Raw genomic sequence first — 26330 nt, 5'->3', positions numbered from 1 at the left:
TTTTTTTTATTGTTAGGGATCTTTCTTCATTAGTCTAGTGTGTTTGCGTTATAGATAAAAAGCTGGAAATAAACGGAATATTGTGTCTCTGTGGCTGTTCTGTTAAAGGACACCTGCCCTCAAAATGCAAAACTCTGTCTCGTCACAAAATTGTATCTTCTGCAGAAAACCACAAACTAAACACGTAAAACTACACGTGTGCTCGGACGCGTATCACTTCGCAGTTAAAGTCTGTACAGCCATTAAATGACATTTCCTGTGTAGAGTCGTGTCCTGCACGTGACTTTAAATCGTCATGAATTAATAGTTTCATCTTATTCTAGCGTGCGTTTAAAGTGACGACAAATGGGCGATCGTGCGGAGTTGCGCTGTTTGTATGGCACTTTTGGTTTGCACGGCAGGGGGAGGACCCACGAAGCCCGGTGGGCATAAAAAAGCAGAGGCAGAAAAAGTTGTGACAAGTTTTGTGACAGCGGAGTGAGTGTGTGCGCTCAGAGAGACGACTCGGAGCTCCAGCAGCAGCAGCAGCAGCTCGGAGGGGGAAGATGGCGCGGCGCTCCGGCCGTGCCACGTCTCGGTGTGAAGAAATACAAACACATCCCAGAAAGATGGCAACATCTGCGGTTTGGTTGTGCTTGTGCCTCCTTTTTCCGTCCGCGGAGGCCGGACTGTACACGGCTTCGGACCAGATCGTGTTGTTAACTCAGGAAAATGTGGAGTCTATTTTGATCAACTCCACAGCTGCTATGATCGTGGAGTTTTACGCTTCGTGGTGCGGACACTGTGTCGCCTTTTCTCCGACGTACAAAGCCCTGGCCAGAGACATTAAAGGTGTGTACAGAGCAGCAGCAACATTTGAAAGCTTTCAGTCATTCTGACTCTCGTTGTGTTCACTTCCAGCTTTGCACAGCTGGTCTTGTTCGCTGCCTTAAAAAGAAACTTCTGCTAAACATTTTAAGGATAAAAAAAAAATCTATAATTTAGTCTTTTTAAATATTTCCCGAGCTTCATCTCTGCGCGGAAATGATGAGAACACCAAGCTGCACTTTCCATCTGTTAATTAGAGCATGAGATCTAATGGAAGTGTTTTTATTTTGCTCGCTGCTCTCACGTCCTCTCCAACTCAGAGCTGCTCCTGCAGCCGCTGCCAACGAAAATCTCACAGAAGCATCCGAGCAAATATAATTAGGATGATGGTTAAGGACGAAGTTTCTGATGATGGCTGGGGCCCAACACAGTCACAGGGTATTTCAGTCCAGTGCTTTCACTCGCAGTCCACAGTGGCATCCATGGCTTGGCATGCTATCAAACGGCCTGCCTTGGAGGGATTAGGAATGCTCGCAATGTAATGATTTTACACTGGGAGCAGCACCGGATGAGCCTTGGACCTCTGTCCGGTGTGTGGACTCCCACGATCCTGCTCGTGAAGCAAAGTTTCTAAAATGAATATCAAAGGAAAATGCTGCTCACCTGTAGCAGCTGACAGTTTGCTTATAGCTAGAAGTTTTTATCCTAAAAGCCGTACCTTCTATATTGATTCATGGATCGAGACTAATTCGGGGCCCCATCCAGTGCTGATGGACTGTACACAGCAAAGTAGACTGTAAATAAATATTTACTGTGGGTCTGTCTCCCTCTGTTTGATGTCTGTTCAGAGTGGAAGCCGGCTGTGGATCTGGCAGCTGTAGACTGCGCTGATCAGGAGAACAGGGAGGTCTGCAAAACCTACAAAGTCCGAGGGTACCCCACAATAAAGGTCGTATGCTATATATGAACTGTCTGCATGGCTGTTTCTTCCTTTATGATGAGTGTTGTGTGGAAATTCACTCTTTCCACTAAAGCTGCTGATTATATGAAAAAGAGGCTGAATTAGGCATCCAAAAACAGTGGCTCACTGTCTTGTCACAGCAGGAAAGTCTCATGTTCGGACCCCCTGAGTGGCAGGATGTTTCTGTGTGGTTCGCTTGTTTTTACCCCTCTTTGCTCCTGCAGGTTTTCTCAGGAGAACCTGACTCCCATAGTTCCCTTGACTAAGCTTAGAGCTGTAGTTGGTCTCCAGGTGCTGCACCACAGCACGCTGACAATGAGTTGGAGTTAAGATCCTTACAGTGATCCACAAAGGAGAACATAAAGAAAGTAAACAACTTAGTTCTCCGAATAAATTAAATCACAATTATTCAGACATAAGAAAGTTGGAAAGAAATTGAAAAGGCAGTTTGTTGTTAACTCCTCAGTTTCACATGGTTGGGCATTGATATGGCTTTTATGTAACAGTTTGCATGTAGGGTGACCAAAGCCCCCCCTTAGATTTGAGCACACAGCATTTCTACCCCTCGTTCCCACCCCCTGTCCCACATACTGAGGCCATGTCCCACATTTAGATTTTGTTCTAGTTTTCAAAAGTAAACACTGTCAAATAGACTCTTTACCAAGTCTGGCTTTTATTCAGTAGCTACAACGAAAGCACGAGAGACCATCATCAGACTGTCACTGTTTCACTGCTCGTGCTGAAGTCACAGGTGTGCATATTTCACTAGAAGAGGCTGGAAACTTTCACAGAGGAAAAAGACATGCTGTTAAAATAAAGGCTGACACAACCTACAACTGTTACTCAGTGTTTTTGTCTTTCCCCCTCTCTATTCTATTTTCAGTTTTGCACTGGGGAAATAATGACGTGTCAGTGTACGAGCATACAAAAGCAGATGATTATCAGACACAGGGTAAAAAAAAAAAAAAAGTAGCACATGACTGTTAGAAAACTATCACAGAAACTGCAAATTGTGTTATACAAACATACTCGTTGTCCTACATTCAGCTTGTTGGGATCTGCTCGCCGTGTTTGCATTAATGAATCCTGTTTAGAAATGAGTCCAGCACATTCCCCCGTGCAGGTGTGGCACATGGAGATGGATCCCATGAAGGTCCATGCTTTTCCTTCTCAGCTCTTCCAGCAGTGATGCAAAGATTTGATCATATTCTGCAGATGATGGTTAAACCTTTGCATGAGTAACGGTCCCATTTTTTACTCTTTGAATCAAACACTGTTATATTCACGGGTCCTGTTCTAGATTTTAATACTGTTGTAATTATGCATATTTGTTTAAGGCAGTATGAAAACAGTGTGTATATAAAAACAAACAATACTTTGTGTAGTTTGTCCTTTAGTAGTCTCAACATCAAGGAGTCATTTTGAAAACGTTATTCTTGTATTAGCTGCAGTATCTCGTCAGTCTGCCACATGCAACGTTTGCATGATCAACAGCCACATCGCAGAAATTCAAACATCTGCACTCATACTTGATTAGTCAGCAGAGTGTGTTCAAGCTCACGCATCAAAAGCCAATAAAACAAAGAGCTCCTTCTGTTTTGAACTTGCACTGGAGCTTTAACATCTGCTACTCATTTTAACCAGGAAGAGGTCAAGAGGAGGGCTGCCCCCCCCCATCAGATATTACAGAACATGACTTTGCTTCACTCGTAGCTGTGAGGCCCGTCTGATCACATCTCACTTCTCTCTCTCGTCTTTTCTTAACTGAGACCTCCCTCTTTGTTTTCTCTTCTCAGTTCTTCCATGCCTACTCCAAGCCTGATTATGAAGGACTGCCTTTTAGAGGTATTACACACAGAGAGGACACTCACCGAGCCTTCAGCTTGTTTTCTTGGAAACACCACCATAAGTTGTCTTGTGTAGTCATGGTGTTATTTCAATATGCTTAACCCTCAAACTTCCTCCTTTGTTTCTAATTATTTTGTCTTGGTTTAGCTCAAACGTGTTCTATATCCACTGTGCATCATTTATTTCACCAACCTAAGAGTACAGTTACCTGTTTAGGACTCGTTTGTATTGATGTTTTGGTAAATACGGATTTGTGTCAGTTTAAGATCATCTGTAATAAAATCTTTGCATTTTTGATTTATTTATTTTTAGAGTTTAGCCGTAATGTTCAAGACCTCCGTCACAAGATCTTAGACAAACTGGAAACCCACGGTGAACCCTGGCCCCCTGCCTGCCCCCCACTGGAGCCCACCAGGTAAACACACGAGCAGAAACACTAGTTTCTATAAACTTATTTTTATCAGCAGTTTTACAGTTGCAGTCTTATCGTCTGTTCAATCATCACTCACGACTGAAGCCAGCTGATGTATCTGCAGTAACTCCTACACAGTTAGGGGTTCGAGGGTTCTCATCTAATATGATATTATGATGTCTCTGTGTTGCCTAGCAACCACCTACCAAGGGGCTTAAACGACCAGCTGAAGGAATTAATGCGCATATAGCAACTTATAAAAGATTCTTATAACTTTAATTTTACAACAATAACATCCACAAAATGTATTTCCACACGTCCCATACTTTTACAAGCATACAAAACATGTTTCCACAAAACGGGTTCTATTTCAATATTTTTCGCTCTTCTTTTGCAGTTCCTGTTACCCTGCCTTCATAAAATAACTTGTTTTGAATTCGTTTCTGTCCTCTTACTCGATTGTGTATGCACCTAAAATTGAGCCTTTCCAGTATCTGTCATGTTCCCAGTGTATTTTATTTATTTATTTTTTTTGTTGTTGAACTTAATTCATATCTTCAACTTTCTGTGGATTTTGTAGTTTTGTTTGCAGAATTGTTCCTATAAGCAAAAAAAAAAAAAAAGAACTGTTCACTTTAAATTTAAATAAGGGGTTAAAAAAGTTGATTTCTAAAGTTTATGACAAATTGAGTTTGACTCAGAAGACTCCCCATTAGCTCATTATTACTACATGGCCGCCCTGGTGCCTACGCATGGCACACACGCATACAGTATACAGACATGTGAACTAAAGCACACATAGTTCAGCAGGGGAAGGCCCAGGAAGTCTTTCTCTTTGGGTTTAAAGTGAAAGCGTCATGTTAGAGCAGAAATTCAGAAATGCAGTTGGTTTTTTTGTTTGGGGTTTTTTAAGCAAAAAAAGATTTTTTTTAATTTATTTTTTCACAGGTGGAGACGATTTTGTTGTAAAGTTTTAGTATTTTAGGTGGAGGCAGAGAAATGACAGAAAGGTGGTGTTTTTGTTTGTGTTTTTCATTTAGTTTATTTTTACATTCTTGAAAAGCATGTAACACATTAAACACACGCAAACCATTCTGCACCCTAAATACTGTTATTATGACCTTTAGACACATAATGATTCACTTTTATTTATTTATCTTTGCTGATTTTTAAAAAGTCAGATGTGGGTCTCTCCCTCTCCCTCCCCCCCCCCTCCCCCCAGCCAAATGGAGGTCGACGTCTTCTTTGAGACGAACGATGTCAAACACCTGGCTCTCATCTTTGAAGATGCCACGTCGTACGTTGGCCGAGAGGTAACACGTCGGAGATGTGACTGAAACGCTCGCAGTGTTTGTTGTCAAACGGCGGCGTATTAACATTAAATAGGTCTGTGTTATGAAACATGGCGAGGTAAAGTGTGTGTGTGTTTTGTACGTTAGGTGACCCTGGACCTGTTACAGTTTGACAGCATTGCGGTGCGCAGGGTCCTGAACACTGAGGAAAGCCTGGTGACCAAACTGGGCGTCACAGAGTTTCCATCCTGTTACCTTTATTATCCTGGAGGCAACTTCACCAGACTCAGAGTGTGAGAGTCTTTACAGTATCTACTGCATGTCAAACTGCTTTTGAAAAAGTGACAAAATAAAGTTTATAAACACATTTTTCTAGTATAAGGAAAATGTAAGGGCGTTCAGCACGCTCTATAATAATACTGATGATCTTATGGAAAAAAATCAAAATATTTGAAACAACCCACACACTCCTTATCTAATGTTTTTACTCAGTTTGTCTAATCAACCTTGTTATTCACGGATTTCCTTGATTTTTCTGACTGATATTTGTTATTGTTCATTATTTGGTGACCTTGTTGTTTCCGTATAAACTCTTGGACATCGTGAGAATCGGCCAGAAAGTGAAAACATCTCTGTGGGTGGGCAGAACTTTGGACTGTACAGCACAAACATAAAAGGGCAGTTACAGGTCTTTGTACGACGTGTCCTTCATGCGCTTTGGCCTCGCTGTGCAGTTACTAGAGGAGAATACAGGTGAGAAAAGAGGGTAGCAGTGAGCACCAGTGCAGTGAGCACCAGTGCAGTGAGCACCAGTGCAGGCTCGCGGGCGGAGTTTCCACCAGTTTAGCACCACTATAAAACCGACCACACTATGTAAACACATAAGTGGAGGCAGCCAGCTAAAATGTGACAGTAACCTTGGCTAAGCACTAACAGAACGTAAGAAAGTCTAAGGCTCCAGTAGAAATGTCTGTTTCTCAGTCCAACACAGTTGCTCCTTGCCCAAAGCAATGAAACGTGAAACAGGCGCACAAAACGTAAAAATCTGATTTCTGCATTATTATAATGAGGCCGTTCTTTTTGAATGGCTGAGCTGAGGCAGTGAGCCTGAGAGAAGCACATGCATTGCTCACGCTGGCTGTGGAAACATCTGCCAATATTGTGGAACTAGAAGGTCCGTGCCCTGCATGGATCTCCTACCTGTTTTCTTTCCTTTCAAGCTGGGTCAGAGTTGCACAAACACCAAGTTTATTCCCCTTTGGTTGTCATTGTTCAACACGCGGCTGCACCGCTCTCTTCCGAAAAGCTTGGTAGTGTTCTCATTATCTGAACGCTATTCATGAGAATATTTTTAAACATCTGGCCTCTTAATGGGATCAGAGCATCAAAATCACTCCATTATTCACCATCATAAAGCGGCGCTGATCATTCCTCACCCTGCAAATTCATCTGCTGTTTATGCCTCTTTGTTTGGCTGTTTCAATAACTTGGCATGCAAAGAGGACTCTTTTTAGTTGACAAATGCAAAGAGGAAATGATTTATTGCTGTTTTATTTATTCACCCTCCATCTCTCCCCTTTCCAGCCCCCCTCATCTCCATCACTGTACAGAAGGGAGGTTTTTTAATTTCTTGCATGAAAACAATGCCATTGCTTTTCTGGCTTCACCTGCCAAACAAGCCCCAGCCACACACGGCGACAGATGGCCTCCCATCATCGCTGAATGTCTGATTGATCCTGGGAGAGCACAGTGGTGTGCGCCTGTGTTTGCGTGTCTGCGCGCGAGCGTGCGGGTGGCGTCTCACATCCTTCATGCATGTAATGTGTGCTGGTCCCAGGTGAATGCATTCCCCCTCAGTTCACCCTGATGCCTGCCTGCCTGCCTGCTGGCCCTGGGGATCGCTGGATGAATGGCTTCCCCTCCACATCTGTACACTCCCACACACACGCAGGTGTAATTGAGTCCCAGGCTGGTGTGAGTAAGCGTTGGCCCCGAGTATCCATCCTCCTTATTACCATCCTGTTCAAGTTTTACGATGCTCTCGCTCGCTCTTTCTCCCTCTCTCGTTCCCCCTCCCTCTCTCTCCGTCCGTGACAAGGAGAGAAGGAAAATGAGGGGAGGATGTGAGGGATGGAGGGTGGTGAGCGCTTTAGTGGTTGTGGTTGCAGGGTTATCACATGCCTAAATGATCAGCCATACCTCTCTCTCCTACTTACCCTGGCACCATCTGCCTAGTATTTAAAATGCATTCCCGTAAGTGTGTAAAATATACGGCCGTGAAAAATACAGGTCGTAAAAAGGGTTTTATGCCGTTGGACTGCTGAGACAAAAGATTGAAACTGAAATAAAAAACGAAACAGAAAACTGCTTTTTGAGGTTCGCTGCAGATATGGACACGTTAATGTTACTCAGGTTAGATTGTTGCATTTCTCAGTGTGCACGTCTCTGCACAGATGCACTTTCACACTGAAAACATCCTGTATTAACCTGTGTAAGTGATGGCCTCACTTCTCCCTTTCTCCCACAGTGACATTGAGGCTCGTGCCTTCTACTCTTATGCCCTCCAGAGGCTACCGGGGGTGGTGCGGTCAGGGAAGCCTCCACCAGTCTCCACCGAACTCCTTAAAAACAACACAGAGGATCCCTGGAGACCGTTCGACAAGTATGAATGAGACACAACATCCACAAACATCTTTACTGACTCATATTTCGCCTTGATGTGATTGTTTGCTTTTTGCACTCAGGTTCAGGGTGTATATGGCAGACCTGGAGTCAACGCTGCACTACTCCCTGCGCGTTGAGCTGGGTGCTCAGTCTGTTTTCCAAGGGCGGGCACTGACTTCTCTCAAGGCTTACATCTCTGTCTTGGCCAAGGTACACTTAGCAGAACTTTCAGACACAGCAAGTACAAAAAACAGCAGATTTGTATTTTTTAAAGCAGTTTGCTCCTCGTTGTCTGACTGGATTTGTTATCTTGACGTATACTGACTACTGAAAACTGTTGTGGTCAGAAAAGCATTAAAAACTGTTTGTTTCTAGATATTGATAAACTATTGATAAACTAAATAAACTAAAAATAATCAATTTTAGCAAATCTGCTGAACATGAACTTGCTTCACCAGGCAATGTTGTAGCTCAAGTCCTGCAGTTGCAGCAGGTCACCACTAGGTGGAGATTGAGACAGCAGAATGTGGGTTAAAGCTGCAGATTTGAGTTTTCCTGTTCCAGCGTTTGGCTTTTGTTTTCCTTCGCATACGTTATTAACTTTGGTCTCCGTCACTTTGTTACAGTTATATCCTGTTGTGCGTGCTGTTGTTTGTATGCGCACTCATAAACACACAAACGTGTCAGAAAGCCGGAGTGAATGGCACCGACTAGAGCAGAAGTCCAAAGACTCTGGTGGGCATTGATGGTGCCTCTCAGGGTGCTTGCTGCCCACAGGCTCATGCTGTCTTCCTGCTTGTGGTTTCACACAAGCATTTCTGCAAATATTTGTGACCATGCCAGTCTTGTGGGTGCGTGCGAGTGATGTTTGTCTCTCATTGTCATTTGTTACCCTTTCCTCCTTTTTGTTGTTGTTGTTTTTCCAAAATATTTCAGTGTCTCCACTCTTTTTACCGCCCTGCCTTTGGCTGCATTCTTACACCTCTATTTGCTAAATCCTTTCTGTGTGAAGTGAGCCAGCCAGGCAAACATGTTGTGATGATGAGGCCTGACCTGCTATCCTGCTCCTGTTGGCTACAGACCAGCCTGTTTCACTGCCCTAGTCCGCCACCAATCTCTCTGATTATATCTCGCTCTCTAGGGAGGCATCGTAGAGAGCCATCTCCGTCAGTGTGTGTGTGGCAGAGCACTGTGGCCTCCTATTAGCTCCAGTTTGTTTAGTGAATAGCAGCAGGTCCCAGTGGTATTTTTAGCATGCCCCCACCCCTTACCAGAATGGAGCGGCAGCCCAGCGGGGCTTTGTGTTGCTGAGGAGGGCGTCATTGTTACAGCCGACCGCCACTCGACGGCCCTTATTGACATTTGACTGAGAGGTCTCGCTGCATGGTGAGAATGCTTTAAGCCAGACTCGACTCGCTGTTAGTCGTGGTTTGTGAGACCGGGTTGGACACGAGCGCAGGAAATGCCTGCAGGTCATGTTTACAGTGCAGCCAGCTGGATAATCTTTGACTCGCTTTTTGATTCGTCTAAAATCGCTCACTTTCAAACTGTTCTCTGCACCTTATTATTAAAGCGCTACGTTTAAAACGAAACACAAAAACACCTGAGCGCCACGTGTGAGTCATGTGATTAGAGTGAAAGTGACTCACGATGGCCTGACCTTTAATGTCAGTGTTATTTCACTCTGCTGTCATGCTCCTTAATCATGACTCTTTAATGTGAGCTGAACCACACAGTGAGTGGAAAGCTCCATGCACAGGCTCACGTGTGCCTACAAGTAAGGCTTTCAGTATTAATTTAATCAGCATATTCATTTGTCATTCTTCTGCGTATCCAGTTAATTGTCTAAAAAGTCTGAAAATTATAGTTTTAAGTGATTCTAATGATTGTTTTTCATCAACTAAGACAAGAAAACCAATAAATATATAAAACTGACTCTTATTAGACAAATAACTGTGTCCTGAGCCTCCTGAGCGTCGTCTTTCCTGGATTCGTTTTTTTAATTAGTCTGCTTTGTCAAAGAATCACACTTCCATGAATTCTTTCTTCTCCATAATCATACAATCATCACATCTCTGTGCCACATGTTGTAGATGGCAGCGTTTTTGCACCCAGTCGTAATATTACTAGATTTACTATCTTGTCAGGCCGGAGCCGGATTTATGAATCCTCTACATGTATATGAGGATTAAAAAAGTGGATCTTGGGAAGCATGAGAGCATTACAGCGAGGTTTTTAAGGATTACACCTCTATCCTGCTTTTCTCGAAAGAAGCCCTTCAGCCCAGAGGGGACAAAGGGGCTGAGGAATAAAACAAAGAATTAAGAGGAGGGGTTTAGTTTAAAGGAACACAGACGTCTGCCTTCTCACGCCACGGCCCAGGACATAATGTGTAAAAGTGCCTCTGCTGCCAAGATTGCCTTGGCTTTTCTTAAAATTAGCTGTCCAGATAATTATGAATCATATTACAGATTTAATGAGCATTCCCTCAGAATTTGTCAATTCGCTTTGATGTATTTTGTGTGCGTGTGTGTGTGTGTGAGGATGAGGCTGCTGTTTTCTGGTTTCCACTCGGGCACGTGTCTGCAGTAGATTACCGAGGGCCTTCACCCCTGGCTTCCACCCCCGGCCTGGCCTGGTCTCCCCTGTTAGAGCCAACAGATGCCTCCCTCTCAGGACCCTCACCACAAGGAGCTTGCGGTTTCTCAAGTGCTGCTGATACTAATCGGATCAGGAATGACATATTGCCAGGGTGAATGGGATTGTCATGGTCCAACTGGGATGGGTGCAGGAGGGGGTGAAGTGTTTGTGCACATTGTGCAGATACAGCGACAGATACAGATGAAGATCTCTGGAGCAGAGAGATGCAGAGATCATAAAAGTAGTAGCAAAAGAAAATCAATAATCAGCAGGCGTCCCTCATTCAGAATTTCATCCATAAATGAATCATTTTAATCGTCCTGTCAGCTGAATGGTTTTATTTTGTTAATATATTGCCAGTATAATTTCTCCTGATGCCAGCCTACTGTTGCTGTGAAAAAGAAAAAGCACACAATGACATTTTAGTCTAATAATTAACACATTTTTTAAACAAGGAAACTTGTTAAATGCTGCGGTGTTGCCTGCATTACTTTAAGCAGCTGTTGGTGAAAACTGACTGATTGTGAACCAGGCAGGCAGGATGAAGCTTTATTTAGATCAATGTGAGCAAACCGAAACCGTCTGAGTCTCTTTTTTCTCCTTTTTAAATTTTCTTTTCACACGATTACCGAACCTGCACAGCTCATGAATAGGGCTGCTTGGTGATGCTGACCTAAACGCATTAGTGGAAAACATCTGCGTTTTCTCCTCTGGTTAAATTCATATGGCTGTTTAATGAGCTTTTCCAACCAGTTGGCATTCAGACCTCGGATCCACACCTAAACCTATTATCACTGTGCCTCCGGAGCAGCAAACAGCCTTTGTGCTGCTCTTCACATCCCAACTTTGTGTACGTGTGTATGGAGGCGGGGCTTGGTGAGTCGGTCGGTCCGCTCAAAGCTGTCAGGCTACAGGATTCATCTGGTTTCTTTATTTGTAATTATATATTTATAAGTCAGTCAAACCTGCGCATGATGTCAGCTTTTTATTTGAGCTGGAGATCTGAGTTTCATGAACACCAATAAATTACTTAACAAGTAACTCTGAAACTGCAGAAAACCCTCCGTTTACCTCTGTATACTCAGTCAACTTGTCTATTAATGGATTATGAAAAAAGTATAGTGGAAGGTTGTGCTCAGTTATTAGTGCTTTATGTAAGGGACACATGTGTTGGAGCAGGACTCTTAGCACATCACAGCAGGTCTGATGAAGTGGGAGTAACGCACAGATCAGTGTGTGTTTATATGCAGGCGTGTTCCCATGAACACATCCTCCCCTGCTTTGTTGTTCTTGCCTCGTATTGCTTCCAGAGGCCCAGTGCGTTCGTAAAAACGGGATAAGTTGTGGAAAAAAGCTTTACTTGCTGTGTCTGTTTCTGAGAAACGAGACGTTATCATAACCTATTCCAGAGAGAGGCTTAATGTAAGAATAGGAAGCACATTAAGCCAAAGTTTATTAAAGCGGTCTTGTCTGTCTGACAGTCACCGGGCAGACGTGTTTTCTGTGTGTGTCTTAAGGCTGTCATCACTGGTCTCAGACACCCATCAGCTGGATTTCCTCTCCCGCTTCGTTTACCCACTTTGCTAGTTACAGTGTCACGTTTCTTTACAGCTGTGCCTGTTGCCAAGGTGACGTGAGGAGTAAATGTACAACAGGAGAAAGCCCGAGTGAGGAACACCTAAGTGGTTGTTAGTGGCTTAGGAAATGGATCTTAATGAATGAAGAAGCTCAAGCTTGGCTTTTGTCACATTTACTGAAATTCTTTAAAGGTGCTGAGCAGGAACAAACCTTAAACCACAATCTTTTGTAAAATATTAGGAAACAAATGTTCTACCCGGGTGAAGACGTGCGTTTCGAAGAAGCCTCAAGACCCGTGTCGTCACATCTTCATCACTACATTATTTTTTCTTTCCGTAGCTTCTTTCTAAACCAGAGCTACAGGGTGTTTTTATAAGTAGACATGTAATAATTAAAGATGGTGTAAAAATGTTATCTTTAAAAAAGCCAAACTTCTTTTATTCTTTTTAAACAGAGATAAAAGTGGTTTGCTCTAAAAGTAAATCTAATCACTGAGGCTAAAACCACGACTGCGTGCTCCCCCTTTGTTTTAAACCTGGACATGTAGCAGCTCTCTGGGGGGTCTGGGGGCCGTACAGGGTGTTTGGAGATTTCAAGGTAATCAGCAAAAAACTAAATTTGACGTAAATGGGAAGCCCGCAGTGTTTTCCATCAAACTGCATCATTTAGGCATGCATGCAATGACTTCCAATAATCCTAATGATCTGGAGGTATTATTCAGAAGCGCTGCTCGGACCTTTGCAGGATTTCTACTGCTGGTTGAAACTGAGATGTTGATTTGAAAACATGTTTTGGCTGGTGAGTGGCTCTGTCAGAAACATGTTCAGGAGTTGGGTTCTAATGAATCAGGCTGAATTGGATGTAATGGATACAAACAAATGTTTCATTTAAGATGGATTCTTCTGGCTCTAGTTTAAGTTGCATGTTTAGCTCATAACATGAATTAAATTAGTTGTAGAAACTTTGTGCAAGCAATTAAATTTCAGCTGGAATCATTATTGCATTAATGTAATCTACACTGCAGTCTAACAACACAAATGTAATTAGAGTGAGTGACATGCATGAAATGAGATTTCTGGTTCTCGAACTACATATACAGTGACAGCCTGAGTGAGGAGCAGAGATGGGCGGTAACGCGTTACTGTAATCGGATTACTTTTTTTCAACTAACGAGTAAAGTAAGGGATTACTATTGCAAATACGGTAATTAGATTACCGTTACTTTCCCGTAGGAACGCTGCGTTGCTGCGTTACTAAAACCGTGATTTTTTTTATTTTTTTTTGCGAGAACGTCTCATGACAGTGATGTAAGCGAGTGCGCCGTTCGTGACAACAGCTGTGTGCAGATCAACAGTGGATCATATATCGAGTGCAGAGAGAGTATGAGCGTGCAGCGTTTAAAGCGTGGAAGTACTGACCTTACTTTGAGTTTGATTCCATAAAAAGTGACAAAAACATTAGTGTCCGCTGTGCGTGGGAAGAAAACTTCTTTTTACAGCGAAAAAACCCCTAAACTTCCAACAAGCACCGAGTAGCTACGACGTAATGGGAAACTCACAGAGAAACTCGCGGATTCTTCCACTGACCGCGGCACACCTGCACCAGGGTAACCCTCCGCCTGCCCCACTCCTGCTTTACAGGTGAAAATAGAGCAGAAGGACCGCTGAGTCTTTGACTTTATTTATTTTCTGCTGTGTTTTACTTGCATCTATTTGAAAGACTGAGTGTAAACACAAAAAATATTTTATTTTATGAGCTGGAATGTGCAGAAAATAGGTTTAAATGTTAAACTAATTTCTTCCAGTCAGAGAATGTTGCAGATAATTAAATGTTTGCTTGATGCATAAAGTTAAAAGATTAAAACTAATAAAACAAGTTTTAAAAAGAGACTTTTCCATCTGATCACATTTTGTATGATGGATTATGCAGAAAAAGTAGAATTGGGCTGAAAGATCTATCACTTTATCACCTATTCAGGTTGTAAACCGTGTTTTTAAAAAGTAACTAAGCAATTAATTACTTTTGAAAATAAGTAATCAGTAAAGTAACGGGATTACTTTTTGGGGGAAGTAATCAGTAATTAGTTACTGATTACTTTTTAAGTAACTTGACCAACACTGGTGATATGTCTCTTATTCCAGTAATGAATCGACGGATTCAAACCTGCAACTGTTCCCCAAAATGCCCTTCATTTTCTAGTCTGTTTACTGGAACTCAGTAGAGATGTTTTCCTTGTTTGTATTGCGAACCATGAATATGTTGTGCTTTGTTCTTCCTTAGTACTTCCCAGGCCGTCCTATAGTGACGAACCTGCTGAAGGATTTAAACTCCTGGCTACAGAAGCAGACTGGAGATCGCATTTCATACGAAGCATTTAAAGAAAAACTGGAAAATGATGCACAGGTGAGCTCTGACAGGGACAAATTATACATTATTATTATTATTATTAAAATGAATTTGGTGCATCCGAATCATTTGTAGTAACGTTGTTTATGTCTGTGGCGTTTACTGGTTTCAAAAATAGTTTGTAGTTTGCAGACTACATTTAGAAAGTACATAAATGCAAACAGAGCCAAAGCAGCCAATGGAAGGAAGGGAGAGGAGAGAGTAGCAGACAGATGAGCAGCTGCAGGGAGAACAGAGGGCAGGTCATCACAAAATACACCCAGACTGATGTCCGAGCGTCTGGCTGGGAGTAGCCTCGTCGTTCTGCTTAGCCACAAGGTCACTTGTCAGTCTGGACACTTAATCAGTTCAGAGGCAGCACAATAATTTGTCAAAGAAATGCCAAAATGGGCATAAAAATACATCTTAAAAAAAACCTTCTGTACAAGTTTAGGGGTAGAAAAATACTCTTAAAGATGAGCATCCAGATGTTGCCGTATCTGCTTTGCGCTTGTCTCTGTGCTAGCGCATGCAGCTGGAAATCTATGTGCTGTTGTCTTTGGAATGAAGCCCGCGTGCCTCCGGCGTACAGCCGCTCACAAATTGAAAGACTCACTTACTTACATCATTAGCTTTTAGCAGGCAAATCAATGGATCAATGAATCAATGGGAAGGTATGAATAGACTCCGCCTCGGAGGAAATGGACTCTGCACCAAATCTTTACTATTGACATCTGAGTAACCCTGTCAATCAAGCCAGTGATGGCAGTGCAGTGCAATGAGCGCAACGACTTTATGTCAGAGAAAATATGTTGTTGAATTCAACTGTGGCTCGTGGTTAGAGATGCAGATAGCTTCTGTTCATTAGTGGACGGCTGAGCCATTAACCTGAGATTGACTTCTCATTGATCAGGAAACTCCACGCAGCTGCTTTCATTAAGTTGAACGGATCTCGAGATACTGGAGAGACTCTTTACTTTTAGAGTTTTGTCTCATTTAGAGGAAAAGCCTGGTGATACTTTCCAGCTTCTCTGAACACTAAGACACTTTCTTTCCTTTGAAGAATCATAAAATGGGTCTCCCTTTTGTTGAAAACCCCCCCACATTTCCTAAAAAGCTGAATAGCGTTTGCCAAGAAGCTCTAGTGACCACACGAGGTTAAGTAATCATTTGTTCAGGTCCGTTTTCATCTGCAGAGTCGGGCCTGTGCAGAGGTGTTTGCAGGGGTTTGTGCAGAGATGCAGCAGATCTCATGTTCACTGGAGTAAGAGGTCAGCGTGCAGGTTTATGATAAATTAGGCCTCCTGCTTTATTTTAAAACAACGAGAAAGAAAATGTGATTTCCTTTATTTAGCTTGTTTGTTTCCTGTCCTTACTTCACATTTACCGGTAATTTGATTTTTCTTCTGTTTTTCTTTTTGTTTCTCTCAGTCTCCAAACTCGACGCTGCCAGACGGCGTGAGGTGGGTGGGCTGCCAGGGTTCACAGCCCCACTTCAGACGTTATCCCTGTGGGGTGTGGACTCTCTTCCATGTTCTTACTGTTCAAGCTAACAGCAAAGGCTCAGGTACAAACACAGTTTGTGTTGCAATGAATTAAAAGGTCATTGAGAGGTCAAAAATGCAGTGGAAGACTGAGGATGAGAGAGCTTTGTAAACACATGAGCTCTGGTTTGGCCTTTTTCCTTCCCAACAGTGACCTGATCTGACAGAGATGAGTTAGTTTATATTTTTATTTTTAACAGTTCAAATTGAGCCTAATTGTTTGTGTGAAAAGGGATTATTGTAGATTAGTGGAATGTGAGTGGTTAATAAAAATAGGAGGCAGATGACCAGAGGCTCCGCTCCTGGCAGGGACGTTAATCTCCCTTCAGTACGCACAGAGACAGGCACACTCAGATACATCCACACCGAGGTTAATCCCCAGGTTTACAGACCATTATGTGACCTGCAGATGGACTGGCCAAAAATGGTGTCCATCTGGCCCACCGCAGACCACCACGGCTTAAAAGGTGCATGCATACACACTAACACACACTTCTGACTATCAGAGAAAACATCATTTATCCATATCTGCATACACCCGTACAGTATCAAAGGTGTGTTCCACAGGCCTATCGTTATTTTCATAAAGGGCTCAAAGCTCCTGTCCGTGCTCTCACCAGCTGATTGGTGAACATCTAAAGGATCTGCTAAGCTGAGGACAAAAGCAAACGGCTAAAGGGAAATATGTTTGCGGGCTGCTGGAGTCCTGAGACAACAGCCGGGCCACCATTCACATAGAGCGTTAACGGCCTTTAATCTCCAGATTGCATTATCCCATTCATCTCAATATGGGGGTTAACCCAGCTCTGGGTGACTCCTACGTAATCGTGGGAATCCAGCGGGTGCTGGATCCTCGCTGCCACTGGCACACCTTCAGGAGGTGCATGCTCAGGTGCGTTTCTGCAGCTGTGACCTCATTTAGATGTGCCTGTGATTGTGAGCGACTTTGGAGGAAATGACAGATTTAATAATTGCTACAGTAAAGTTGAATTTAAACGTATTGTAATGTATTTTAAAGGATTGTGCACTGCTCTGCTTTTCCCCTTCAGATCCTCAAGAGGTGCTGCGTGCGATGAGAAGCTACGTCCACAACTTCTTTGGCTGCAGGGAGTGTGCGGGACACTTTGAGAACATGGCAGCAGAGACTCTGGAGCAGGTGACATCACTGCCCACAGCAGTCTTGTGGTTGTGGTCCAGACACAACGTGGTCAACAACAGACTGGCAGGTAGGAGTTGGCTCGGTCATCTGTCGCTTCTTTGTAGAAGCTTCTTTTCCCTCTTTCAGCTCTCAAACTTTAATGATGTTAAAATGTCTCTGATCTTCTATCGTGGAACTAACTTAAACTAACATACAGTAACACGGCTTTAAATAAAAGTGTGAGTCACGCCAAAGCGAGCATGGTTTCACAAATATTAGATAAACTAACAGAAAGCCAAGTTGTATGAAACCCACAATTTAAAAAAAGATGAGAAATGCAGTCCAAGCCACCAGTGTTTAAACTGGTGACGTAATGTTTAAGAGATGTGTGTGAAAAACTGAAAAACCAGTTTATTTGTTTAAATATGGAGATGATAAAATGAAACGTTCAGGTGGTTTATCTGACAAACAAGCACATTTAAGATGTTGCACTTGTTGCATTATATTTGCATTTTTCATTACTGGACCACATGGATTAATCAGTGATTAAAAATAAATTGATGGTTTGTTGCTGCTTCTGCAATAATGTACGTTAGATCAAAGTAAGTCTCTTTTAAACTTTACTTTACTCCATCCCACTTTTCCCATCACATACTTGCCTCTTTCTGTGTGTGTGTGTGTGTGTGTGTGTGTGTGTGTGTGTGTGTGTGTGTGTGTGTGTGTGTGTGTCCAGTTAGTCTCTGTAATATGACTAAAAGAGGTTGAGGGGAGGAAGGATGGATCCTCAGATCAGACACCAGCTGTCACCACGTCTTAGCCCTCCAAGTATCATCTGCTTCCACCTCGCCCATTTTCTCCTGACCCCCCCCCCCCCCCCCCCCGCCATCTCCCATTCTCTCACACCCAGTGTACCCCCACTGTTGTCTGAATGGCCCTTCCTCATTCATAATCCATGCCAGATTATGGTTTTATATTCTGCTTAATCAAGTAATATCTTTTACTGCTGCCTACAAATCAAATCCATATCTAATGTTGAACATAACTTTCTCTGTATTTCCAGGTTTGTCCGTCCTTCTCGGTTCAGCTTTCTAAATATAATCTTTTAGTTTTCGCTGTGCTCTGTCAGCAAATTCCTCTCTTCACATCAGGCACGAGTGCTAAACAGAGTGTCTCTCCTCCCTCTTCTGTGTTCCTGATTTTATTAGGCGTGGCGTGGTCATTAACAGCCTACTTTGTTAAATCACTGCCTTTTGTTTGTGTTTCTGTGACTGCCCCCTCTTCTATCTGAGGGACAGCTTGTGTCCTCAGCAGCAGAGGCCAGCAGTACACCGTCCCCGCGGCTCCTCAGACAGTTAAACACCATCTAACCTCCCCCTTCATGCATCCATCTTTCCTCTTCTGTAGCTTACACTCTTTCCACTCACCATCCCCTGGGACTCATATCCTCTGCTTGACAAGTAATAGTGCAGCATCCTCACAGGATGCGTCCCCCAGGAGCCGGCCTGCTTTGCGTACAATTCCCAGGGTAATGTGAGACAGCAGGTGGCAAACACCATGACACAAGCCACACACACTTCCTTTTTTTTCCTCCCCTTTTTCCTCTGTATGGGTTAAGTTGTCGCCGGGGGGGGGGGGGGGGGGCACTGAGGTTAAATCGGGCGAATCAGGAGGGGAGAGCGAGGGAGGAGCCGAGGGTTTGGCAGCGTTTGCTGCAGTGAGTGGCGGCGTCTCCCCGAGGAAAGCGCGCTCCATCCACTCAACCCCTCCCCTCCTCTTTGCCTAAAGTGGAGCTCTTTAGCAGGCCTCCCCGCCCCTCCTTTCAGAAGCAGCCATGCATGAAAGAGCAGCTATTTGTAAAGCAGCCCAACAATTAATTTAGCTGGCAACAAAGAGGCCCCAGGGCCCTCGGCCTTCTTGCACGGGCAGAATTAAGACTGGTGGCAGCTCAGTCCTGTTGCTGCTTGTCAACAGCTGAGACTGATTCACATTTCTACAGATGGAAGAGCACTGCTGCTGCAGCGGCTCCAGCTGCCTCCTGGGATGTTTTTGTTGGTTGTGGATGGTTCCCCTAAAATTATATCGCACTTTTTTTTTAACAGTAAGATCAAATGGAGAAAAAAACAAACAACGAATGATGCATAAAAATGTTCCTGATTTATTAAAACCATCACTATTGCTTCTGTGTAGTTTCTGTTTTTGTTAACGCGTCGTTACCCGGACATTGTGCGAGCACAGCTACGTCCTTTATCTGAAACGTTGCTGTTTTCGCGTTTGCTTTTTCTTGATCCACACAATCTATTCAAGATGCATCAATACTACTGAGGTTTGCTGTAAATGTGACCCTTTAAACAAAATCACAAGTGCATGTCAAATCAGAATCTGCTTGTTGTGCACGTCCCAGTAAACATAACGCGCACACACACAGGACGACAGCTTGGTTAAATAGCATAAACTAACTCAAACATGCAGCTATTGCAAACAAATAAGCAAATAATAAATAAAAATGTCAAGTTAAACTTTTTCAGCAACATTTTCTTTTCCCAAAAATATTTGTCCAATAAAATCTTTCCAGGTAATGAGAGAATTTCATAATAAAAGTATAGATTGCATAAAAACTTTGCTATGAAATGATCTAAAATTAGCAAAAGTCAGAAAGTAGTTCCATAAAGAGCACGTGTCACCTGAATGAATCGGGCTACATGTTCACACTTTTCAATTAAAACAAGAAATATTGATATTTATTATCCAACCCCAGCAGAAACTCTGATATACAATAAACAATCCCTAAATGAGTTTTTCCTCTCCAATTATTTAAATAAGCATGAAATCTTGACTATTAGCCCCCTTCACTCACACCCCTGCACCCCATGCTGCTGGCATAGCATGTGTGGTTGCAGGATTATTGCTGAAGAAGCTAGTTTGACGTGCTGAACAATACATATTTATACCTGATGAATATGTATGCCTGGCAGTGATGACATCTCTGTGACGGGCTATTGTGGCAATCTGGATATGGCTACTGTGGCTAAAGTCACCCTGGCTGCAAACGTGGCGAGCTGATTAGACTAAGGAAGGAGATGCAAGGCATACTGGATGTATGTGCACGTGCACCCTCACCTGCTGAAATGTTTAAAAGCCCCCCTTCACTCTCACTCACACACAGCCACCCATTCAGCACACAGTAAAATTGATGTATCCTTTATGTAAAGTACTGTATGCAGAGTACAAACACCCATGCATATGACTGAGATTAATCTTGAGCAGTGGAGAGAAGGGGGAGTAGAGGTGGTGGTGGTGGTGCTGCAGGAGGATGTAAATTGACAGTCCTGTAAAGTGACAGACCTGCTGCTCTGCACCCCCCCCCCCCCCCCCCGCCCTTCTTTTCTCCAACACAAACCAACACACACACTCAGACACACAATGGCCTGCTGGTGACAACAAGCAATTCATTACTAGATGCTGCCCTGTGTGTGGGTGTACGTGTCTTCTGCCAGTGTGTTTGCAAGCATACAAAGGCCGAGTGATGTGTGAGCGATGAGCGGCGTTGGTGGGCAGCGGCTACATAAAAGAAAACACGTTAAAGGAGAAAGTTTCTAATTCATTAGAAGGGCAGCTCCCCGCTGAGGCTGCTCTTGGTCTCATGTTCAATTTGGAGATTGGACTTTGCTTTCAAAGGGGTGTAAAGGGACAAGACAGGTGGTTCAGAGCACCAAGGTGCCTGAAAACAGGGTGGGTGTGTGTGTGTGAGTGGGCGGGTGGGTGCGCGTATGAGTGTGGATGCTGTCCACTTTGGCCACATCTATTATCTCACCATCCCTCCCACTGGGACATCCCAGAAGCCCATTGATCATTGTTAGACCCTGTCATACGAGCGCGCACACAAGTGCACACAAAAGTATCAATCCATAGATTACATGCACACACACCCAGACAGATGATTTACATATACACTCTTAAATACATACATACACATATGCATATAGGCACTTAGTTTTTACGAGCACTGTGACAAGATCAAATGGGTTCAGCGCAGATTGCATCCAGTCCTCAAAGCACTTACATCCTGCTGTCAGCGTGCACCAACAATAGAAGAAGCATCTGACTGGAAGTCGCTTCATCTGCCACAGACAGTCTCTGAGTTTGTTAGTGTGACTCTGAGGCTGTGAAAGAAGCCACTGAGACGGTCTGCATTTGTTTTTTAAAAATCTCTTGAATGCTTGAGTTCTGTCAGCAGTGTGAATACAGAAAAAGTCTGTTTTCATGGTAACATTGTAACGTTAACTGTAAGATTTCTCTTTGTTGTAAAAGGGATAAAAAGGATATCAGTAATAAAGTGTAGGACATCTTTCTGAATGAAATGGTCATAAATGTAGAAGGAAGATGTGAAGTTTACTTCTGAGGCCTCTGACAGTGAGGTGCATGTAACCTGCAGTGATAGTTGATCCTGATTTCCTGTCTGTTGTTGCACGTTTGATATTCTCCCAGTTACAAAGTGCTTAAAACTCCACTGTGCGATCTGCTCACCCTGTTTCTTTTGCAGGTGCTTTGAGTGAAGATCCTCAATTTCCAAAGATCCAGTGGCCTCCGCCCGACATGTGTTCAGCCTGCCATGCAGTAAAGGACAACGGGGAGCACACGTGGAACCTGACGGAGGTTCTCAAGTTCCTGTTGACCTACTTCTCCTCCGACAGAATCCTCACAGGTTTGACTGAAAACATTTTATGAACTTCAAGAACTTTACCAAACTGGGAGGTCAAAATTAGACTGATCCAAACATAAATTAAAAAAAAAATGTTGTACCTGTTCATCAATACCTGGATGCCTGTTACACATATATGAAGCAGCATTGTTTACTAATTGAATTTTTAATGCATTTAATGACTGACTGCTAAATTTCTAAGTGTAAACTAGTAACTGTGTATCTTAAGATTCTGAGAAGATTTGGTCCTAGATTCATAGAGTGTAATTTTTGGAAAGTTGGTGAAGGGAGAACCACGTATGTTTTATTTGTTTTGGGTTTGTTGCCCTTTTCCCATCAGACTACCTGGAGAGTGAAAGCCAGATTTTGGAAAAACAGAGGGAGAAACATGCCAGCCAGCAGGTCGTTCACATAGCTGAGAGACACGCAGAGAGAAGAGCCAGGGAGGCCTTGGACTTCAGAAAACATCCTCTGGAAACAGAACCCACTGAGCAGGAGGAAGAGGAAGAAAAAGGCGGGGAGGTGGAGGAAGAGGAAGAAGGCCCACAGGATGAAACGGCAGCAGAGGAAGAAGAGGAAGATGAAGAGGATGGACTAGCAGGTGACATGGTAGGAAGATCGTCTGAGCCAACGCCTTGGGGCAAGCCTGAAATGGAGCTGGGTCGTGGCCGGCAGCAGGCTCGGAGGAGACCGAGCTTTGTGAGAATGAGGAGAGACCCGCAGGAGGACATTGTGGATCTCGACTCGTTTGTCAACCAGCACTACAAGGCCAAGGCGCTGCAGATGGCTACCTCCACCCGAGTCAAACGACGCAGCCTGCAGAGAAAGGAAGAGCAGGAGCCCGGGCCGGTGTTTGGGCTCGGCATGGAGCTGGGCGCAGGGTTGGGGATGGTGGGTCTGGAACCAGTGGATGCAGGCTTTGATCTGGATTTTGCGCGGCCAAGGAAGCGGCTGCAGAAGCGAGACGTGGCGGGCCAGTACTTTGGTCAGGAGGCTGAGCTGAGGCACAAGGGACGCTTGATGTCCGTGTTGACCATTGGCTTCTCGAAAGTGGACATCAGCTTGTGTGTCTTCCTTTATTTCCTGTCCTCCCTGTGTCTTCTGGTCATGTACCTTTTCTTCAAAAACCGCCTCAGACGACGGCGGCCTAAAATCTCCGTCCCCTGAGCCAACATGTGTGCTAATTTCACCTGAGTCATAACAAAGATTAACATTCATTTGGTTAATGTCTCCTAAGTTTGAGCGCACTGCACACAAATATAAAATGCTGCCCTCCATAACTGTCCAGTTAAATGTTACCTGCAGTGACACATTTTACTGTGAATTTCACTATTTTCTGTCCAACTACAGACGAGGAGAAGGGAAAGTTAGCAAGTTACTTTAAAAAAATCAGGACAGTCATGATTTTATTTTCCGTGCAGCCTGCAGGGAATTTCATTCTTTCCACACTGACTGTGGGAAAAATGTGTGTTTAGATGTATATTTACATGAAATAAAGGAAAATCAGTTTTTGTCACCACTTTAAACCCCAGTATGAGCTGAAATGTTTTCTGTAATCTGTGTGATATAGATACAGCGCTTAAAATGTATTAGATCACCTGTCATCAAAAACAAGAAAACACAAATGTTTTAGAAATGTGTCAAAAAGCTTGTTTATAGCTAACAGCTGTCATTTATTAGGCAAAATAAACTAAATTCACATTTTTAATCCCAAATTTGAGCCGACAGTGGACTCAGAGAGGAGTCAGAAATTAATCGGGTAAAGCATCAAACCACCAAAACATTTTTTTTTTCTGCAGGAATTCAAGCAAATAGCTTTAATTTGGTGTCTTGATTGGAAAATGTGCTTTATTATCTTATTATTGTATTTTTGTTTGTAAAATGGTAAATCTGAAAATTCACATGACAATGAGTTTATTTTCAGTTCATTTTTATTTATATAGCACCAAATCACAAGTCACTTCAAGGTGCTTGATATTATAAAGGTAAAGACTCTACAATAGTACAGAGAGAACCCCACCTATCAGATAAACCCCCTCTGAGCAGGCACATGGGTGACAGTGGGAAGGAAAAACTCCCCTTTAACAGGAACAAACCCCCAGGCAGAGCCTGGCTGAGAGAAGAGAGACTGACTGGGGGTGATGGGAGGAAGACTGGACCAATATCATTTTGATTCAAGAGCTTGCACAAACTGGCGGATTAACAGAAACACAGATGATTTTGGAAATGACTAATACTGTTAGTTATGGCATAAAGCTGTACTGGGTGGTCTAATAAGTTTCAGCTGTGTTTGGTTTTCTTTCACTTTTGGTGGATTTTTAAATTTACTGCTTTTGTTACTGTTTTCTGTCAGATTCCCTCCTTAACGGTGTTGTGTGGCTGAGAATTTAGTCACATTACGTTTGTTTTGGTTGCTTTTTCATTTCAGTCTCAATTTTGTGAATTTTAACGCACTAACGGTTAAATGAACTTTGAGTGATTCAGACCAGTCGTGTTGAATCTTAAATTATTGCTGAAAACTGTGACTCGACCAGAGAGAAGCAGATGAGCTGCATTGGTCCAAATTACACTTGAGCTTGACATGATGTCTTTGAATATTACATCACACTGAGTCCACGTAATAGCCACTCTGGTTCTTGAAGTGGAGTGAGGAATATGTTCACACTGGACGAGGATTTGGATTAATCGGGATTTGTTTTGTTTTTGTTTTCTTGGCTGGGGTCCATGAATGATGAAGCGCTGCTCTTCTTCGATGTTTCCATTTGCTTTGGTCTGAATCAATAAAATTATTTTTGATAACGATTTTCGTCTTTTGTTTCCTTGTTCTGACGTGGCGGTCGTGTTAAACGCGTAAATGGCGTCTGTGTTGTCTTTAATGTCGAAATATGTTTTTGTTACAGGTTTGAAAGTGACTTCCTGTTGTTCTAGGTCAAAACAAAAAACAATCAGGACATGGCGAGAAGGAGAAGGGTGTTACATGTAGAAATGGGGGTTAAACCATGCAAGGTTGAAGGAAAAAGCCTGTTGCCATCTGCTGTGCAGCGCAAGCTAAATCCTAACAATTTCATTGGGATTATAGCAAGTGAGTAATCCAGCTTTCCTTTAGGACTAGAGAGGAGAGATTACCCTTGAGGATTAGCTCCCAGCAGATAATAAACTTTATTAAAATGCAATCGGCTTTCATGAGGCTTCTTCCATCCTCACACACACACACTTGGAGGTGGGCTCTGCTAAGGAAGGGCAACGGCAGACCCTCAGGGGCGGTAACATGATGGGATAAGGGGTGGATGAAAGGAGTACTATGGGGGGGGGGGGGGGGGATAAATGGATGGATGGATGAGGGTTTGATGTTGAGATCACAACGAGCACAGCTGAAGGACAACCAAAGCTTGATCTTGAGCTTTGTGTTTCCTGGAACGCCGGCTTGAATTCCCTCGACTCCTGCCCCTTACCTCCACCTTCCAACCTGTCACCAAAGCATACGTGGATAAAACCTCTGATCTTATCCTATAGCCCGTTCTATCCCTTCATCCAAACCATGTGTTCAGCCTTTGCAGTTTTGATGATGACATAGGTGAGTTGAGGCAGTCAATTTCTCTCTCTCTCTCTCTCTCTCTCACACTCACACACACACACACACACACACACACACACACAAAATAGGGTGATTAATAGCCCCACATTAAAGCAGAAGAGCATCACAGCTGAGCAGCTGTGGTTGTGTGACTTAATCAAACTCTCAGGTACTTTCAATGAGATCCTCAATGACACATTATGATTGCCAGAATGGATCGAGAAAAGCAGTTCATCACAAGAAACCTTCCTTAAGTTGTTTATTTATGCCTTTTATCCAGTGCACCGTGACACTTTTTAAAATATCAGCTGGGATGGAAGACCATCAGAGTGAAGCAGGAATTATGTATCCTTAAACTTTTTGCACATCATGAAAATCTTGGAAACGTTGTTTTTCTCGAGCACTTTTCCCGCACGTCCGATCAGTTAATCTGTTTAAACGTTTACCTGTGTTTGTTAGAGGATTGGCGTCAGCCACGCTGTGTGCTGCTCACGCTACACAAGCCCTTTATCAGGTGTCTTGAGCTTCAGTGAGCTGCAAGTGTTATGCTGGTTCAGACTAATGATGGTTAATGAGGAAGTTGGCAGCAGTGTAATATCTGTCTGCAGCTTTGCCAAGGCTGAGGTGAGCAGTTCACACCGAGGACAGAGGCTTCAAATCTAAATTAGGACACATTCGGAGCTGTTTGCGCTTTTTACACCGTTTAATCGAATTCACACAAACCACAAAATGTCAGTTATGTGACAGTATGAATATAGTTGCATTGAATTGAAAGCCTTTATTGTCAT

The 26330-nt window shown here is 43.3% G+C and overlaps 1 protein-coding gene across 1 annotated transcript; it reads left to right on the top strand.

Annotated features, from left to right (window-relative positions):
* qsox1 (quiescin Q6 sulfhydryl oxidase 1) lies at positions 1 to 24770 on the top strand. The gene is made up of 13 exons (XM_026157937.2): positions 1 to 831; positions 1656 to 1756; positions 3565 to 3613; positions 3929 to 4031; positions 5251 to 5341; positions 5468 to 5613; positions 7848 to 7982; positions 8065 to 8194; positions 14483 to 14605; positions 16019 to 16154; positions 17181 to 17357; positions 21810 to 21971; positions 22309 to 24770. The coding sequence occupies exons 1-13, from the start codon at positions 546 to 548 to the stop codon at positions 23133 to 23135; spliced, it is 2466 nt and encodes an 821-aa protein (XP_026013722.2). The 5' UTR covers positions 1 to 545; the 3' UTR covers positions 23136 to 24770.
* Positions 24771 to 26330: the final 1560 nt, after the last annotated feature.

The sequence above is a fragment of the Astatotilapia calliptera genome, chromosome 23 (genome assembly GCF_964374335.1).
Source record: "Astatotilapia calliptera chromosome 23, fAstCal68.1, whole genome shotgun sequence".
Lineage (NCBI taxonomy): Eukaryota > Metazoa > Chordata > Actinopteri > Cichliformes > Cichlidae > Astatotilapia > Astatotilapia calliptera.
This window is presented reverse-complemented; position numbering and strand designations above follow the sequence as displayed.

Bases quoted from the DNA above. Each gene is read 5' to 3' on its own strand.
- qsox1 (XM_026157937.2), top strand. From the start codon at position 546: ATGGCGCGGCGCTCCGGCCGTGCCACGTCTCGGTGTGAAGAAATACAA. The intron at 14,606-16,018 runs GTGAGCTCTGAC...TGTTTCTCTCAG, and splicing joins AACTGGAAAATGATGCACAG to TCTCCAAACTCGACGCTGCC. The intron at 21,972-22,308 runs GTTTGACTGAAA...TTTTCCCATCAG, and splicing joins CTCCGACAGAATCCTCACAG to ACTACCTGGAGAGTGAAAGC.